The sequence below is a fragment of the Nipponia nippon genome, unplaced genomic scaffold (assembly GCF_047370975.1).
Source record: "Nipponia nippon isolate SJK-2023a ecotype South Korea unplaced genomic scaffold, ASM4737097v1 scaffold_21, whole genome shotgun sequence".
NCBI lineage: Eukaryota > Metazoa > Chordata > Aves > Pelecaniformes > Threskiornithidae > Nipponia > Nipponia nippon.
The window spans coordinates 4,478,634-4,498,933 of NW_028262338.1; the positions used below are offsets into that span (position 1 = coordinate 4,478,634).

Below are 20,300 nucleotides of genomic sequence, written 5' to 3' on the forward strand. Positions count from 1 at the left end.
TGTTTTACTCTTTTCTTTGTAGAAAATGTAGAATCATAGAATCTTTAAAGTTGGAAGGGACTTCAGAAGGTCTCCTAGTCCAGCCTCTGCTCAAAGCAGAGTCAACATGGAATTCAGACCAGGTTACACAGGGTTTTGACCAGTTGGGTCTTGAAAACCACAGCACCTTTATGCAACTTGTTCTATAGCTTGACTGTCCTGATAGTAGCAAGTTTTTTGTTTTGTTTTTGTAAACAGACAGAATCTCCCCTCTTTCAGTTTATGATCATTGTATCTCTCTTGATGTGTACCTCAGTAAAGAGCATTGCTCCATTTTCAGAGTAACCCCTCTGTAGGTCCTGGGAGACTGCTCTTCTGTCACCCAAAGCCTACCCTTCTCCAGACTAAACAAGCTAAGTTTCCTCAGGCTTACCTTAGCTAGTTGAGTCCTTGATCATTTCAGTGGTATTTTACTGACTTGCTCAGGTTTATTACCATTTTTCTTGGACTGCGGGGCCCAAAACTGGACACAGTATTCCCCAGGTAGTTGAGAAAGACACTGTTCTCCCTTAATCCACAGATGTTGTTTTATCCTAGAAGGCAGTCAGGTTGGTCAAGCATGATTTAACTTTGGTAAATCTGTTGGCTGTTTTCAGTCATCTTCTCTTCTGTGTGCCCAGAAATCGCTTCCAATAGTATTTGCACTGACTTTTCCAGGGACCAAAATGAGGCTGATGCTGACCAGCTTGCACTTTGCCGTGTCATTTTTTTTCAACGTTTTTTGAAGACGAATGTAATATTTAGCTGTATCAGAGATGTCACAGCAAGGCTGCACTTTATCAGCAAGATCTCTCTGCACCAACAGATGCATCCTACCTGTTCCTACAGGCTTGTATGGGTCAGGATTTCTTAAGAGATGCTTGACTCGATCCTCTGCCACTACTGGCTCTTCGTCTCCTCCTTGAACCTTGTCTTCAGACAGAAAGACTTGGGAGACTGTGTCAGTGAAGACAATTCAAAGAAGGCATTGAGTAACTCAGTCTGTCACTAAACCATCATATCTTCTTTATTCTTTTATAGCTAATGTACTGCCAGAAGCTTTTCTTGATGACCCTTGCCAGTTTGAACTCTAGCTGAGCTTCGACTTTCCTAATACTATCACTTAATGTTTGGGCAGTGTTTCTGTACTCCTGTGTACCATACACTCTCTTCTGCACTGGAGCCCCATCATGAGATGCCTGGTTAGCCAAGGTGGTATTCTGATACGTGTGCTCCTCTTCCTCGCTACCTGGATGGAGTGTTCTTGTGCTAAGGTTTTTCTAGGCTGCTTCCCACAGGATGTTCCCCGTCAATCCCCTGAATTCTGAAAAATGTCAGAATTCTGCAAAACTGAATTCTGCTCTCCTGAAGTCTGGGGTCTATGCTCTGCTACTTACCCTCCTCACACCCTCAGCATTTTGAACATCATTGTTTCACGATCACTAAAGCCAAGGATTCCATGGAATATCTTGCCCCCAACCACTTCATCATTTGTGAGTAGCGGATCAGGAAAACTTAACCCATGGTTGGCCCATCTAGCATCTCTTTTAGGAAGTTATGTCTAACACCCTCTGGAAACCTCCTGACTTGTTTGCCTGTCCCTGTGCTGCTTTTCCAGCAAATGTCCGGGAGATTCAGTTTCCTCAGAAGAACCAGAGTCTGTGATCTGGAGACTTGCTCCCATTGCTTCAAGAGGAGTGTTGTTCCCTCCTTCACCCCGAGTGGGTGGTTGGTAACAAACTCCTACCATAACGTCACCTTCACTGACCTCTTCTGTGCTCTAGACCTGCACACTCAATGGGACTCTCGCCCAGTCCATAGAGGACCTCCAGCCATTTGAGCTATTCCTTCATATGAAGGGCAGCCTCTCCTCCTCCTCTTCCTTGCCTGTCTTTTCCGAGAACCCTGTATTCAACCATCACCAAACATACATATGACTACAAGAGCTATCCCACCATGTTAGTTATTCCAATGGTGGTGTATTTCTGCATCTGTCATCAGAACATTAGCTCTTCCCGCTTGTTTCATAAGCTTTGTATTTGTGTACTGGCACATGAGGTTGTGCCAGTACAACCTCTCAACTGGTTTCATTCTTCCTGCAGTCTGCCGTTATCTTTCACAAGGACACGGATGACACTACCGAGTGAGATCTGGAGCACATCAAGAGTAACTGCAAAACTTTGGGGACAAAGGTGAAGGGCATGGGAGTGCGAAATGTACTGTTAGAACGTTATTCTGCCAGCATAACGTTTCCTTTATATATAATAAAATCTTGAAAGTATAAAAATTAGTAAGGAGCTCCTGCAGGCTGGGACAAACATGTATTTCCTTGGAAGAAACCGAGTACTTGAATTACTCGGTCCATTATGCTGCAGGTCTCAGGTATGACTTTCAACAGCAATCTGCTCAATGGGGATTTCAGCCATTGCACAAGTTGCAAAAGGTAGGGTTTTTTTCTTGGTGTTTTTTAACACCTATGGTTTGCCAAGTCATTTTTCTCACTTTTATAAGGATGAGGACAGAAGTGTGTTGCCTGCAAGAAGTTCCAGATCATTTGGACACTTAATGTGGGTTATTAACCACACACTACTGTAATGGGCTTAAGAACGGATAGCTTATTCACAAAATTAGGGTGCTTAACCTCTAAGATCAGTTTCCTCATTGTTCAGACAGAAAGAAAACAGTCTGAATCATACCTGAAAGCCTTGTGTAATCAGAAGGAATGATCTAATTTTTTTGAATTAAAAGCTGTATAGTGTAGGTGTGTTACAAAAGTATGATAGACTGGAGCGCAGAATTTTTACATTCCAGCTATTGTGTGGCTATTTAATTACTATTTAAATTATTCTGGCGACTGAAACTATCCAGTGTCATACATGTGGTGCTATCCAACAACAACAACAACAAAAATTATTAAATGTTGGCTTGTAAGTTTATTGTTATTCTGGTTTAACATGGATAGCAAGCAATATCAAAATAACTGGATCCCAGTATTACTGTGTTAATACGCTCTGTGTGGTACTCATTACTGAAGCTATGCAGCATATTTCTGAATCCTTTCAAGAACTGGTGGTTGTGGCAGGGCTTGTTTTTTTGTTTTTTCTCTACTAATGTTCCTCCACACATGACTTGCTCTTACTGCAGATCAGAGAAAGGGGTCTATATTCTCCTATCTACTAGGTAGTTATAGACTGCAGTAAGATCTCCCCTTAACTTTTTATTTAAGTTCAACAAGCCCAGCTCTTTGAGCCTCTGTTCGTATGCCGTATGCTACAGCTTCCTGATAGTTTTGGTGGCCCTTGACTTTTCTCTTTCCAATGTATCAATGCCTTTCTTGTACTGGAGAGCCTGGAACTGGATACAGTATTACAGATGAACTGTCACAAATCCTGAATACATGAGATTAGTCAATTCTTTTGAATTCTTAGACCCTTCGGGCTTCACTTGTGCTGGTACAGTCTGGTCAAGGGTGGCCTTCGCTGCTGGAAGGGCACGCTGCTGCTGTTTTGTGGGCCAATGGGACTCCAAGATCCTTTTCTGCAAAGCGGCTCCCGGGTCAGTCGGTGCCCCACCTGTAACTCTTGCGTGGGCTTATTTTCTCCTAGGTGGAGGACTATATGTTTTTGTTTGTTTGTTTGTTTGTTTTCTATTGAACTAGATGATGTGAAATGTTTAGAGAGTACCAGTCTTGTAGAAGTCAGTGTAAAAAAAAAAAAAAACCAACCCATAAATTTCTCATGCTCCTTTACAAAGTCAACTGTTTGTTTTAAAAAGAAAAAATAACTTAACAGTCTTAGATAGAGATGGAATGTACCATCTTTTTCATTTTCATCATCATTACTCCAGCTGAACATGATTTTGAAGTGTTTTGTCTTTTTCTTTACAAGCGATGTTCATACTTGCCCAACTGATTTGGAAACTAATGGAATTTGTGTGTTTCATAAAATCTAGTCCCAGGATGATATTTCCTGCATTGCAAAAGTTGAGATGGAAATATGTTAAATCTGAAGATATGCAGATTGTGCTGCCAGAGGGTTTTAGGGGGTAGTGTTATAATTGAGTAGTTTATCATAGTAACTTTGAAGTTCTTGGATTGAAGGCATGAGAGAATTGCCAAGCGCTTTCTGTAGGGAATTATAGTCCTTTAAGATTAAGGGGCTAGTGGCAGTCCATACCCATTAAAGACAAATTAACTCCATAACAGAAATCCTGGAAAATGGTTAAAATAACAAAACAGATACTGGGTGTGTAAAGACTGCAAAGAGTAGCCAAAAGCTACTCTGTGGATACGTTCGCACATGGGAGTGGATTTTTCTCCTTTTTAATGGGTATGGTTGTTAGCACGTTCCCAAACTAAGAACAAAAGTGTACTGGTAAAGAGAGGAGGGCTTTAGTGAACAACCTTTTGCCTCCAACCCTGCAGGTAGCTTTCCTAAGTATCAAGAAGGTATTCCTTGTGGCTTTAAGCTTCCAGAGTGCAGTAGGTAGCCCAGTGAATGGTTAACTTACCTGTGAAACTGCATGTGTCCTCCAGTTCAGGTGTGGGTGTTCATGGTTACTTTGCGTAGTGACTGGGGGTTGGGAAAACAAATCAAACAGGAACATTTTAAAGGGATGACTCAGCTGTCATTCTAGCAGGTGGTTTGGATCGACAAAGTCCTTTAGCAGGGTAATGGCAAAACAATAAAAACCTTGTTTCCCAAGAATGTGTGCTGCTTGAGTTATTTGGAGGAATTGGGCTAATGAAAAATATCAGTAACTCTTTAGATTCAAGAATCCGGATTCAATTGTTATCACTTGAATTTTAGCTCCCGTATTTTGAATGTTACTGCCAAGTTGATTTACCATTTAAAATAAATCCTTTGGAATGTATTACAGATTAATCGTAACAAAGAATGTGTGCTGTATCGTCAAAACAGTTGCTCTTAAATTTGTGGGGACTTTTTTTTTTTCTTCTGTTCTTCATGAACTTTTGGCAGTTCCACGAGTTTCGTTCTAGCTGAGGTTTGTTTTGATGCGAGTTCTAGATGGTGCGTTGGATCCTGACCTGTTTGGTTCTTAGGGGACGGGAGACGTTTTCATTAATTCCTACATGCGTTGTTCTGTGCGAGACAAATTTTATGCCTCCTTTGTTAGGAAATACCAAAAAATGAGATGAAGAGAAATGCATCTTCCCTGTGGCTTACATGGGGTGTTGGTTTAATCAAGATTCTTTCCCGAGTATTGGGTTGTATGCTGATTTGTTTGTCCCACATGTGACACAAATGTGTATAGCTTTGAGCTGGTATGTGGTGGCCACTTTGAAAACTTAGCGGGAACAGAAACTAAATTTTGTGTTTGAAGTTCTGTGACTAGAAGTACACACTTACCTTACTTATGAAGCAGTTGGACAGGAAAGAATCCTAGTGCCATGTAGCTTGGGTAAGAGCCATCTTTTGAAGTGTATAGCAGTTAATTTTTCTTAAATACAGTATGCAGTTTCTCTACTGCTCTTATTGAATTCTTTATTTATTAATAGAAATGAAGAAACATCTAAGGACTTGAATGAAGTTGCAACTGGTGCTCTAGATTCCCGTCTCCTTAGATAGCAGGTTACTTTCACTTTGTATGTATTTTCATTTCACATAATGTCTTCCTAGGTTAAAGACAAATGGCTTAATAAATATTTCCCTAAATACTGCCCATCTAGGACTTGTGTTTGTCATTGCGATGCAAAGTAGAGTAAGACCTAAGATCTGCTTGGCCCCACATACTATGCAAAATGCAGGAATTCTACACAATAAGAATTTTATGTGGAATGAATGTATCTGCACATAGGTATTTGCTGAGGTTAAATATAAATTAAATTCACCTTTAAAGTATAATTTTCCCCATGTCTTTGACCCAGATGATGTCTTTTCAAAGCTACGTGAACTTGTTCAGTGCCCATACCTCACAGGCTTAACTGTCAAACAAAAGCATTAGGGAGCTGTACTGAGAGCTAACTGATTTTTATGCTTTAGTAAGGCTTTTGACTTTGGCTTGTATGTGCCTAGAAAAGCATAACTAGGCAACCGGAGCTAGCTCCAAAATGGGCAGCTGATTTAAAAAAAACTGTAGTCTTGGAAGGGTTGAGGAATTAAGTTGGGGATTCATCTGGGTATGTTCAAGACTCGCAAGTATGATGAGGGCCCAAGCTTTGGATTATCTTGGAGACTACAACGCATAGGGGGTTCAGCAGGCAGCTAAATGACATGTGAGTGATAGGAACTCGCTACAGTCTAGTAGTGTTTTGAGTTTTTTCATCCCTGTGTATAAAAGGATTTGAATTTTGTATAAGGATTTTTTTATTTATGTTAAGTATTGAATTATTGGTTTGAAGATTGTTGCAAGGCTTCAGCATTTGATTGCCTTTTTTGTTGGCTCTTTTGTGAGAGTTGTAATGTTTATTGTGGTGGTGGTGATGTGTTGTCAAACTCAATTCTGATCTTGTATATTTAAAGAAATGTAGGCTCAGAGCTGTTGAAGATGAGTGTGTATATTTGCCAAGGTATGTGGGTCTAGAAGACAGAAGCACGTAGTGCTAAGTAGCAAGTGGATTTACTTCTCAAGTCATGAACTTTATATGGCCCAAGGAAGAGGGTGGGGATTGAGAAGAACAGTGTCCAGATGTTTTGGAAGAGTTGAATGGCCAAGCAGAATAATTATCAACTGAAATTTAAGTAATGTAGCAGAGGAGATCTGTGCACGCCTAGTGCTGTTTGAAGCTGCATAATGGCATGCTCCAGAGAATGTAGGAGATGCTTTAAAACATATAAAAGTCTTCAGAGAAGAATGAAAGATGAAGCAATTCGGGGCAAATCTTGCTATGAAGTAGGATTTGCTCCAGTTGCTCCAAACATCCCTGTTTGTAATAAGTGTGTACATTGTGTGACTTAGTCTTCAGCATCTACAAAATATGTATTGAAATAAATTGTTATTAGAACATAGCAGGACATGTTTAAGAGTAAAGCTCCCTTTAATAGTTAATCTGAACTCGCTTTCCTGATGCCTTGTACCATTCTAGTCCAATTCAGGTTCTGTTCTCACTGAACTAATTCCTTCCATGTCTGTTTTCTTAAACTGCCACTACACCTGTGTTGTCCTTAACATGGTTTATGCTAAAAAGAAAAACAGCTTGACAAGAGAGACCTAATACCAAAAACTTTACTGAAGCTGGTATAGATGATAGTTTCAGTTTCTTTTCAAGTGAGTGGTATCAACTTTGCTGCTGACGCACCGGAAGAGACCTGTATTCCTTAATGGAGTTTCCTTAGATGATGGGGCAATATTATCTGAGCGTGAAATGTCAAAGAGTAGTAGCTGGGCTTGTGTACGTGCGGGGCAAGATAGATGTGTTGAGTAAGATCTAAGATCTGCTTGGCCCCAGGTACTACGCAAAATGCAGGAATTCTGCACAATAAGAATTTTACGTGGAATGAATGTATCTGCACATAGGTATTTGCTGAGGTTAAATATAAATGAAATTCACCTTTAAAGTATAATTTTCCCCATGTCTTTGACCCAGACGATTTCTTTTCGAAGCTATGTTTGCTTCAAACAGTTCTTATGAATGCTGATGTGTTTGAAAGCCAACCAAGATTAGATGTTAAGGTTTAGCTTTTTGTAGTTGAAACCCACTAGTGAGGCCATAATCAGCTGCCAAACTTTATAAAGGAAACATAAAATATTATGTTGCCCACAAATACCAGCTGTAAACCACTAATGTCTGCATTAGTTCAGTAACTTCAGAGTCACAAAGTTTAATTGACTAATGGGGTAACCGGTGGCAATCTGCCTCTTTGCAGCAGGGTTAGACCTACTGTGAACAGGAGGAGGAAGTGTTACCTAGTAGTTCATCAAGGTTTTACTCTGTTTTTCATCAAATGGCAGATAAGCCTTGAGGGGAGGGCATGCTGGAACAGGCAAATGTTCAGCAGGTAAATACTGCTTTCTAAAACAGAGGCGGCAGTTATCAATTAAATCCTAAATGGTTTAAAGAAAGGGAACTTCATGAAGAACAGCTCTCTTAAAGTTAGAGCATTGTCCAAGTAATTTTACTTACAGAAATGGAAACCTTCGACTTAGATACTAACCCTCAGAAGGGATTGATGTTATGTACACAATATAGGCTGTGCCAATTTGCAGGAGTAGAGGGAAAAGCAATCTTGAGATACGTATTGATCAAGGAATGTTAACGTTGTTTTCAGAATAGGGAACTGTAGATTTCACTGGGGGAAGAATGCTGAATAGCAGGAGTGGTTTTGGGGCTGAAAGTAGAGAGGAATAGAACTGAGGTGTGGAGTTGGTCAAGCTGAGTAAAGCTGTGCTGGGAATTAAGTCTCATCAAAATGGACAAAAAGCAGGGCCAATGACACTGTGGTGCCCCATATACCTTAGATGACTCCTGTCTGCCTTGGAGAATTCTGGCCAGCTTAACGCTGTGCTTTGCTAGACCTTTCCTGAGATACAAGCAAGGGAAAGCTTCTGAACGAATGACATGAAAAGCAGATGGGAAACATCATGCAAGTAAAACGCAAGCTATTTATGCATTGCTTACTGCAGACTTAATTCCTTCCAATGCTTCTTGCAATCAGGTCACTCTGGCACACCAGTGAGTAGTTAATGATGCACCAGGGTGGAAGAACTGAACTGAGAACAGAAGAGGAAAGTAAGCTGGAAAATCTGAAAAATGTAGGCAGTGGTTCAAAGGTATTCCTGGAGAAAAGCACAATCCAATCAACAGGATAAACGCAAATGGACAAGAGTGGCTGGTACATGCAATGAAAGTGCCCTGTAGTTGTTTTGTGGTTTGTTGTTTCTTTTACGGACCTTTTTTAAATATAGTTGACATAAGTCAAGTAAGGATACTTTCTTGTTCACGTAGCTGAAATGTAGGGATTTTTTTCCCCTCATTTTCCTTATCATTATCCTTAGTTCCCATCTGTGATAAAGAAAATGGTTTCCTGACAGGAGAATGTGTTTCTTCTATTATTTTTAAGTATGTCCTGTGGTAAGATGCATAAACTAACTCTTAAAAGTTTGTTCTATCTGTTTTTAAACCATGTTATGACTTAAGAATTTTATTAATATTATTTTGACATTTATCAATAACCATCAGAAATAGATTTCAACATTATAAAACGCTTATTTCTGCACTCTAGTACATCTCGCTGTCCTGTTAATGTCTTGCTTATACTTTAGAAGGATTCACAGCAAAACTGGTGCAAATGCTTGAAAAAGGTATGCATAAGTATTATGTATTCTGTGCCTATATAGCTTCTGTTTTTAATGGCAGAATTCAGTAAAAAATTCTCATTATGGTCAATGTGTAGAATTATTGGTCTGAATTTTAGGGTTTAGTTTGTTTTTTTTTTTTAAATAGTCCTTAATCTGTTCTGTTCTTCCTGTTGTCTATGGCAAATTAAGTTGCCGTGGAAAAGATGGAGGTCTTAAACTGCAGCTGGTTTGTCCCTGGCACAAATCTTGTAGACATAGAGGCTGGGGTTTTTGTCAGTATGAACTGTGAGCTTAATCATCGTCACTGTAGGCTTCGAAGTACCAGGCCACCCTCAGTTATGAAGTGGCTCATGCTGTATTGAGTTTAGTTCTTTGTGTTGGTGTTTTGGCAGGTTTGTTTGTTTGTTTGTTTGTTTTTTAGCTTTTCAATTCCAGTAAGTGAATGCCACCCGGATGTTAAAATGACATTAAAAGGAGTTAATTCCATATTGGTTTGCATCTGAGATTTAGGGAACACATGAGAAAATAATTATGTATCTTTAGGTATATGAAGAGTTATTTCCTCAGATGAATGAGTACAATTACCTGTACTCATCTAAATATTTACATTTTTGGGAAGTGGAGGATAGTGTTCATATTAGGACAAAACTCTGTTTTCATGGTTGGAAGCACTTGGGGAAGTTAGTAGATATACTAAAAAATCAGTCCTGTTTCTTCTCTGAATAATGAAAATGTACCTTTTAACAAGCTTATACTTCAAAATATGTAACTGCCTTTACTTGACAATGTGGTTCACACTAGAAAAATGAAATTTGTTACCATGACAATTGCTTTTCATTTAATACCTTAGAGTATTACTTCATGTCGGCAGAAAAAAAATGATCTTCATTCAAAGGAAATAATCATTTATGTTTGAACACTCACATAGTAGTTCTAGCCTACTAATAGGACCTCATGTGAGGTGAAAAAAGAGGGGCGTAAGTAGCAGCCTGTACCAGAAGGCTTGTATGGAACTGCATGATGGAGAATTCCTGGAAATTGCGCCAGCCAGGAGCACTTTTTCCCCCCGTAGGATGGTATATGAATGATTACAAATGATTAAGCTGTTCTCAACACTTCAAGAGCTTTTGCCTTTTGTTTGCGGTATTGCTTGCTAGGCACTCAGAAGCCATCCTAGCCAGCCATCTATGCAGCACTTTTCAGCATACAAACGTGGTAGTTGAGGCATTCCTGGAAGTTCTGACTTCCCCCCTTTCCTTGAATTCCTTTTTGTACCTACAGAAATCATCAACTTGAAACAGCACTTAGGAACACCCCTCTGATTTTCAGAAACTATTTCAAGGTCGAGGTTTGTGCAGGTGTCAGATGATTGCCAAATGCTCTTAAAAATAATGCTGTAATCTTGCTTTTTGCCCTTGAATTTTCCTAGAAATGGGAGTGAATACAGGAGAGGCGTTATCCCAGCGCACATTAATGCGGGAACTATCGTAAAACTGAATTGCATAGGAAAAGCCTCTGCTTCCTGCTGTGGGTTTGTGATCTGATGTTCTCTTTTAGAAAACAAATGTCTAGCTTCATGGGTAGCTTTTCATATTAGATTGTTTTCATTCAATGGCAATAGACAACAAAATTTGTCAGAATGTATTGTTTACAATCTCATGATCTTTAGAAAAATACTGAATGCTTTTTTGGCGTGGAAACTGTTACCCCAAAGGCTTGCATTTTTGGTATTTAGCAGCTTTTGGTAGACATAAAATGTGACTTGGAAAGAAAAAAGTTTATTCCAATATTAGAAAATTTATTTTTCATAAAAGGCTTCATGTACCTAGGAAGCTGACACTCAGAACAAATTCGTGGTGATATGATGGAGAATATATCTGGTTTTATTAATTGTAATTTTGCTGCATTTTGCTTATTATGTTAAAATAAGCATGGCTGAAGACCAGGATGAAAGACTAGCTGTTTGCCTTGTCCCTGTAAGTTAGCGCTAGGTCAGGTAAAACATTCTGGACAGAAAAAAACCCCAAACAAACCCCAAACAACGGGAGGTGCTCAACCAGCAGAACTTGAGGGGTGCCTAGTAAAGGCAAGTCTAGAGGAGAGAGAACAGCAACATAGGATCTATAGTACCAGCAGGTATTCGGTATAGTCTTTTGAAATGAAATTACAGGAAGACTCTTTATGTTGGGAAAGAAAGGGAGTTATTTTTGGTTTGTTGTGACTCTAAAGGCACCAAAGTTAGTGCATTGAGAGCTATCCTTAAGTATAGGATCAGTCTTGAAAGAAGGATTAGTTTATAAATTCCTTTATTTTTCAATTTGACTCTTCTTTGAATTAAATAGAATTTGTCTCAAACTAGAGTGTTCGATGTTGATGTCTATTCTGTTAAGATATAAGTTTAGACATGAAATTCTTTTGTATTTTTGGTGTGCTCACTCCAAAGAAAAGCTGCAGGAAAGTGGGCAGCTCAAGGTGTCTGGTTACAGTGGGTTTTTCCCCATGGTGGAGAAGCAGCCAGTTACTTATTAATTGTGAATATAGAGCATAAATTAGCACAATGCAGGAGGTAATACTTGGTATGTGACCACACAAGGAAAGTGTGTCGGCGCATAACAGAGGTGTTAGGAAATTGAGAGTTTAAAGATAGAATGCAGGAATTGGCAAAGGGTGAACGTACATGGGAAACAGCTCAGTGCGATTAACAGTTATCTTCTGAAAACCAGCATTTCCAAAAAGTGGGCAACAGGAGGCTGTCCGATTAGGATGCTTGGGGGGAAAAAAACAAAACAAAACCAAAAAAAAACCCCATAAGCTCTTCTCTAATTTTGCAAATCTTCCAATCATTTGGGTAAGACCACACTTAGGAGTCACTGAAGTAAGTTATTCTCTCCTTGAGCTCTGTGTAGCCTAAGTTTCTACAGGAGGCTAGACTCACTTGGGTTTAGAATAACCCCAGAATTTGATCTTCATTTTGGGGCAGAGTACTCTGTTTTAGCTGTATTATACCAATTGGGTCTTGAATATATTTAGCCTCTTACAAGACTGTAGTCTTGAGGGAGAAAGAAGCATATAGTGAGCACTGATACTAGAAATAAAAATGGAAGAAACTTCTTGTATGAGAGCAGTGTACTCGGAGGAGGCAAACTGCATCAAGATTGATGGCTTGCATTTCGAGATTTTAGTGGAAACATTACTTTGTACAATTTGAGCAGCTGATAGATGCTCCACCGATGGAGATACTTTCTGCTAACAGAATTTTGGATGTCAGTTATAGTGCCTGAATGCTGGTTTCTTTTTCCCCTGCAGTGATCTAGAAAAAAATAATATCACAAGAATCACGAAGACAGACTTCACGGGACTGAAGAATCTCCGTGTCTTGTGAGTATAACACAAAACTTGTCTGTCTTTACAAGACTATCTTAGGGTGCTAGTACTAAGAACGTACATAATTCTAGACATCAAATGCTGGTAATTTCTGCACGTTTTTCAGTTATTAGTGTTCTTTTAAACCAGGCAACTAGAACAGTTTGTGATGCGAAACAGTAAATTTTAGTTCCATGCTAAAGTCTGGATGTAGTTCCAGAGTTATTTAATTGTTTGTATTTATCATTGGCTTTTAATAAATACAGTGGTAAAAATTTTGGTCCACTTTACAATCACTTATGCATAAATCAATTATACTGATACGCTAGCAAATAGGACTTTCAGATTTTGGTCCCTTTAAGGTACAGTCCCATTAATAGCACTTTTGCAGAAGATTAAGCAAGAACTTAGATTAAGGATAGTTGATAGCTGTAGAAGTTATACCCAAGGAAACCTGTGAATTTTTTTAGTCTAATACGAAGTAATCAATACAAAAATTTTAGGTGGTGCTGTCTATTGATCTAAAAGTATCAGTCAAGAGCTTAACTGTACTTGGAAATGGGCCTTGAACATCAAAAGGGGAAACATCAGTCTATAGAATTTGTCACTCTGACTGCTTCTTCTGAAACAAACAGCGATCAGAAGTTAAGCAGCACACAAGTCATCTCACCAGCACCCCCTGGAAATTCCTTTCTGTAATTCTTAAGGTTACCCTCTGCAGTTAATGTTTTCCTTTGAGAATCTTCTAAAATAAGTTCTTAAAGCTGCAACTGTTGAACTGTTACAGTTATTTAGTGATAATTCGATCAATTAATAAGTGAATCTTGCCAATGAAAAAGAAAGTCTCTTCTCCTGCTACCTTAACACTTTTGAACAAGTTGGCATATACTAAGAAAACATCTCAAATCTGTTGGAAGACTTTTCCTATGGTGTTTCTCTCATAGAGATGAGAGCGCTGTGGAGTTGGTTAGATTTCCTTGGCTCCCATCCCAACTGTCAATACCATTTTGGAAGTCTATTAAAATACATGTGCGATACTATCATTAATGTCAGGACTTGGTTTGGTTGGTTTGTTTTATAGTGGCAGGCATTGCCTAATGCCGCTGCAGTCATTTATACTGAATGCCCTTATATATATATTTTTTTTTTTATATTGGCTTTGTCTTCCAATATATGAAGACCATCTGAAACCCAAGATGTGCCATTTCACTGTCTGCTAATGTGCCCGTTTTTGTTCATTGTTGCGTGTTTCCCTATTCTCCATGTTCCTGTCATGTCTGGTATGTGTTTGCTGTTTTTCTGATTTTATTTTATGCAGCTTCTACTTTGTGCACTTTTGGTCTCTAGAAGTCCTTCAGATTTTTCTTATTTTTTCTTTGCTTTTTCTTATGGTCTCTTCATAATTCTGGCTATTCTAAATTACTGACACCCTATTTTTACCTCTTTTTTTCCTCCATGTGTGATGGCAGTAGAGTGGGAAGCACAGAAACAGAAACCTGTCCCAGAGTTCCTAGGAAGGTAGTCTCCTCCTGTTTTCAGGCATCAGCGTGAGGACCACAAACAAGTGATCCAGAAACTGGTAGAACAGTACAACAGAAAAAAAAGCTTCCGGTCTCAAACTGACAACATAGATGCAAAACATTCCTTTGTGCATCTTCTTCTCCTTTTATCCTTTATAACTTCAGCTTGTTCCCTTTCCTCATGCAGTTTTTCCTCCCCCTCCGTTTAAGAACATGCCTCTCTGGTTCACATGTTTGGATTTTTTTAATTTTGTTTTTTGATCTTCATATGTGGCCTTAGCTGTGGAATGCTCTCTTGCTGTCTATCTTCGCAACTGCTATCCAGTTGAACAGCTCTGAGCATCCTCGTAGCATTGAGTGCAGAGGAGTGGCTGTTGAGAACAGGCAAGAATAGTGCTTTTTCACTAGTTAGTGTTAGCCGAGCCCAGGCTTACTGTGTTAAGTTCTTCCTTTCTGTGTTGTAGCTAAAGGCAAGTAAAATGGTCAGAGAGCCTGGAGATTTAGTCCATGCATCTGAGTGCTCTTACAGAAGCAGAAAATGAGTGTGTGCTGGAAAGCAGCACTGAGAGAGGGAAAAGGTCGCCTTAAATGGGCCTAGTGGTATCTCTATTCCTTGGCTTTCACTTTACCTATAAAGAGCGTTTCTGCTGTGTAGATGAATAGTCATTTCCTGCACAGTGTAAATCAAAGAGAAGTCAGTCTCCGTTGCTTATAACTTAGCCTTGTCTCAGCCTCAGGGGGTGTGGAAAAGCAGGGTCGGACACAGCGGAAACCTGGGGGTGTTCCCTTATGTTCTTGCACCCTGTCGTACAGCGGGACCGCATGCAGTTGTCACACATAGCTGCCATGGCTGTATTTCTGGAGGGATTGAACCACTTGGGATTACTTACAAATGGTTTACTCTGGGGCAAGCCTGAAATCTTTGCAGAACATAAAGACTGGGCAAAAAAATATGTTGACATTGAGTGGGCTCCTGCTATGTGCTGCAGGAGTCAGTTATCTCAATTATATTACGTAAACTAAGAGTAGTATACTAAGGACGTAATAGTCAGCCTCTAGACCAACATCTTTCTGAGCATATTGGTTATGGTTATAAAAGTTTAGGAACAAAAACACTTACCAAATCTGGCAGTCAGGAGGCAATTTTTGAATCTGTTTCCTGTTAGTGATCTAAAGAAACAGTGCTGGTCTGTCCAGATTTTTTTTAATAATCTCTAATTATAACTGGTACTGGTACTTCTGTGAAAAGCAATTTTGTAGCATGTGTGAAGAGAAGTGGGGAAGCTCTTTTATTCTGTTGTCTAAAAATTAACTGGTATTTCTGGAATTGCAGACACTTGGAAGAAAATCAGATTAGTGTGATAGAACGTGGAGCATTTCAGGATCTAAAACAACTTGAACGGCTGTAAGTATCTCTATTTACATACCTATGGAAAATCTACTGTTTTTATACCTCGCTGTTAACGGTCATTCATATTTCATGATTAAAAAATTAATCTCCTTTAAGAAAAAGAGAGAGGTGGGTACCTGCCTAATTAAAGTATGCTTTTAAACACAGTTGGATTTATATTGCGTGACAGCTAATACTTGAAATAAAATGTACAATTGCTTGCCAAGAAAATAGAACTGTCGGTGACACCAGAATCTTAACAACATTATCAAAAGGACATTATCTGGGCAACTCTTAAAATTGATATGTAGGTGAAGAGAGATTTGTTTATAATTTTCATATTACTATATAATATATATTTTTATATAATATATATATAAATTTGTGCTCGTGGAAGTTACAGTTGTCTCCTTTGAGAACCACGGTATTTCTAAAACTGCCTTTAGACTTAATTTTCTGATTAGCTTCGTTCCCCTTGAAGTTGCATAATGCCACTGACACCAGTGGATTCTGGGGTACCATGCTAGACTTAGTGGAGAAAAGACTGTAGATTTCCTCTGCTTTTGATAGCAATTAAATTTATTTTTTTTTAAAAAGGTGAAGATAAGAGATCTCTGAATACAGAATCCGATTTATGGAAAACTACTGGCCCTGCAAGAGTATAAACTTAAATATCAAAAAGTACAAAAGCAATGCTGTATCCAGTTGTCACTCTTAGTTGGGTGTATTGTTTAACCTGGCTTCACGATAATGCTAATTTTGCCTGCTTGTGATGGGAGCAGAACAAAATCTCTGTAACACTGAAATACTTCTGGGAATTATTTGTTGTTAGAGGTAGGTGACTAGAACAAAATCGCATGCTGGTTTGGAATGCCTGTTTGTTAAATGGAGAAGCAGGTTTTTTTTATCCTTGATTGTTAACTCGGTTATCTGCAAGGCATTTGGTGTAGGATTTGGTATTTTCTAATTGATATTTTCTAAAGCAGCTTTCAAGAGTTAAGTTCCCACTAGCAATTGTTCAAGAGAAGTCTGGAGTATTGAGCATATGCTGTACTAAAACTGTTTCAGATGATCTCAGGATTAGATTTGCATTTAAGTTGTTTAAGTAGTGCGTTGAACTTTTAAAATTAATTTACTCAGGATTTTTGTCTTGAATTGCAAAGCTCCATTTATGGCAATAATCAGAATTTTAACTCGCATGCCTTATAACCCATTTTTTTCTGTTCCTGTTACCAATATTCAATTAGAAAACACTTTTTAAGTGTTGTTTAAGTGTTTTCTAAGAGTTTTGCCATAGCTTATTTATTTCACATTTCTTGGGCAGTAAAAAATAATAACCAGCTTAATTTGCCAAAATTAAGCATAGCCTGACACTGTAGAAAAGTTTGTTCACATTATAGCTCATCTTTGAGAGTCAGTATTCTAAGTCCTAGTTTCAAGCTCATTTTATATATATATATGTGTGTGTGTGTGTGTATAAATCTTTCTCATATCTCTATTTAGATAAAGGTAGATTTAGTTAAACTATGAAATGAGTTTTGAAAAAAAAAAAATCTGGGAGAAGGGCTAGCTATTAGTAACCAGAGATGATACTCAAATGTCATCTTAATGTGTTGTTTTACTGTACAGCCTGCTCTGTTAGCAAATGAAAACAATGTATTTTGTGAAACCAGAAGTTAGGAAATATGATAGCTTTAATAGTGTCTGTTTAAGTATGTGGTCTTTGAAAGTCTTACTTTTTTTTTTCCTGTGTGAACTCTTAACTTGGCCTGTTAAATATACTGCATCTCTGCTTCTCTTTTAGGATTGCCTGTCATGAAAATATTTCCTAAATGAATGTAGTATGAAAGGGAGGCCTGGAAACTTGCAACTTTTTGGTATTTTAGCTTAAATCATTTTTAGGACAAAACTATAAATCTGATTTTTTTGCTATGAGTCAGTAGGCTTTGGAGAATGAACTGTGGAAAGTTTGGCGTAACTTATAAAGGCTAAATTGCAACATTTTAGGTAATATTAAAGCTATTTTATTAAGTATTGTCAAACATTGCAAAATGTTAATTGAGAAAGTATGATGGTTGAATTTAGAAAAACCTGGCTTTTTTCCATTTAATTTCTTTCAGACCACAAAGAAAAATTGCTTATATTGCTTTGATTTTGGAATAATGTTCTTTTTTTTATCTGTTGAAGTGGATGCAAAAGTAATCATTAACTTCTTTTTAAACAAAGCAGCTGCATCGGGTCAGACTTTAAAAAACAAGAGTAATTCCTATTTCTGGCAAAATAGCATATATAAAGGTCTTGCATTCAAAGTAACAGTGGAAGTACATTGTTCCATTCCCCGCCCCATGGTGATCATTTAAAGGGCATAACCTTAGGTGAATGTTATCTTAGCTCAATATATTTTCACTTTTCTGGATATTGAAGCAAATCCATCATTATTGACTGAGTAAATTAGCAGAATTTTCTTTGAAATGCCCTCTATAACAGTCTAAGCAAATTTTAAATAAAATGTCTGTAAAGCTGTTAGCCACTGCTGCCAAAAACACTGTGATGATGACTCTAGCTTATTGGGATTTTACTCTGATTTTTTTAAATTTCTTTTGGTAGGAGATTAATGCTTACAATACCAATGGCACATCTAAAGGCATTATTTAAGTATAGGGCAGGATATTGTCAAAATTGTGTAATAGCTTAATAAAGTCTGCCAATATCAGTTGAAGGAAGCACATAACGCAATGCATGTTAAAATGACAGACAGTACAAAGTGGAGAAATGAAGTCATGTGGAAGGTAGAAGCCACGTCTTACTTTGACATATTTTTCCTCAGCTTTCCAAATATGCAGGGATTTTAACTATTGCCTTTTAGCAAAATTCAGTGGGTTTAGTATAAGTTGTTCTGCTGAGTCCTAAGATTCAGAATTCTTGAGAATATCCGATGGTACTCCCCATAATGGAAAACCAGAAATGCTTCTAGTGGTTTTATTCCAATAAGTTTCTGTAGTTTTTTTCCAGAACATAAAGATTAATGGTGAGGTAGCTGACCATAAAAAGTCAAGTAGGTAAGAGACAACATTAATAGGTATAACCGGTGCATACAGCTTACTGTCTTCTATTTGTTGCACTGTTGTTGAGCCCCAGACAAACCACCAATGCTCTTGTGCAGTGTAATACCGAAGTGGAGAAACTACAAAGCTTGTGGAGCCTATGCGTCAGTGGGATTTGTATGTCTGATGTACTAGAACGACTTCAGTACGTCTCCTCCCAGGCTTGTTATCTTCTCCCAGGCCTCTCTAGCTAGCACCTTTCCTCTGGCTCCAAAGTGCTGCTTGCCAAAAAATACTACTAATTGATGTTGAATGATAAGAGTTTGCAGGGCAGGTGTATGCGTATGTTCAGTAAGTGTTTAACAAACTATGGAAATGTTCTGCTGAAACGTGAAAGTGCCAGTTGTAAATTTTGATAGTCTGCCCTCCTTGCCAGTAGCAGGGCAGCAAGTTTAGAACACCGCCTGTGCCCGTTGGTGTACAGTAGGTTTCAGAAACTGTAGTCCTTTTTTTTTTCTAGTTACCTTCTGCAGTTTTTTTCCTAATAGTTAACTGTAAAAGGTCTGACTTTGATCCTCTTTGCTGGTTTTGTTTTCTGTGGTTTGAAGTAGTGTGCATATGCCCACACGAACACAGTGCTACACTGGCACAATGTGTTGTACCCAAATTTATTTTTGGATTTTAGCATTTCAGCGGTATGGTTTGCTATTAATGCAGTGTATGATTTTAAGATAAAATGATTATGAAATTTTGTTTGCAAAGAGGATCAAGAAGAATGAGGCATACTGGTGGGCCTAAAGGATGAACTGAAATTTCTTCCAGAGCCAGATGTATGTCACACATTTATGAGAAAAATGAGGCAGGATATAAGACACCAACCGATCCTGACTTTTCCACGGCCAACTACCAGAAATTGTCACGTAGCTGTATTATCTTCAAAAGACTGGACTTTGGCTGATGGCTGGTTCTTTCTACTCAAATTATTGTCTTTAGCTAGCATAAAAGATCTCGACATCTGAAAACACTAAAAATGTGTTTTTGTTGTTTAAAGGAGGGGGGGGGGAAATGAAGTTGGGAAAAATAATCAGCTTTAAAAAAAAAAAAGGCTAGAATCCAGATTTTAACCCTAGCATATACATGTATGGTTTTGGTTTTGTGCGTGCTAAGAGAGAGGTCAAAATGGGAATTGTATTTGACCTTTAACTGCAGAGATGCTACTGTGCATCGAGTCTTTGTAAGCAGCTTCCTAAATGCTCGATTAAGGTATTAAAGTATATTTATTTGGCATAGTGTTCTGTGAAATAGCTATTAGTTACCAAAGATGCTAAGGAAAAGAATAAATTGGTATATGATGCTTCACAATCTGGATTTCATAAATTGAGATTGAACAGGCTTTAAATAAATCATGTAATACAAAAAGCATCTTCCATAATTAACATGCTGAGTGGAAAGACTGCTGAGTGCTTCAGAGTAGCGGGCAAAATAATAAAAGCATTGGACAGTTCTTTGCTGTTGTAAACAAAAGCTTATTGCAAATCTTTGGCAGCATGGCCAAATCTATAGTGTTTATACAAGGTTTGCAGCGCATGCAGTTTTTCTGGATGTTTTTCTGGATCTGCACACACTACACTTATTTATGAAGCCATATGGATTTGTAAATATGTAAGACAGTTTGAATGTAACCTTTCAGAAAAAAGCTTTATTGTT

At 38.2% G+C, this 20,300-nt stretch overlaps 1 protein-coding gene across 2 annotated transcripts in view; it reads left to right on the forward strand.

Moving 5' to 3' along the window:
* Positions 1-20,300, forward strand: part of SLIT3 (slit guidance ligand 3) — a 601,195-nt gene that overhangs the window by 84,788 nt on the left and 496,107 nt on the right. For both annotated transcript variants that reach the window (XM_087759961.1, XM_087759962.1), the window contains 2 exons: positions 12,583-12,654; positions 15,493-15,564. In XM_087759961.1, the coding sequence (XP_087616087.1) occupies positions 12,583-12,654; positions 15,493-15,564 (144 nt within the window). The remainder of the gene's footprint in view (positions 1-12,582; positions 12,655-15,492; positions 15,565-20,300) is intronic.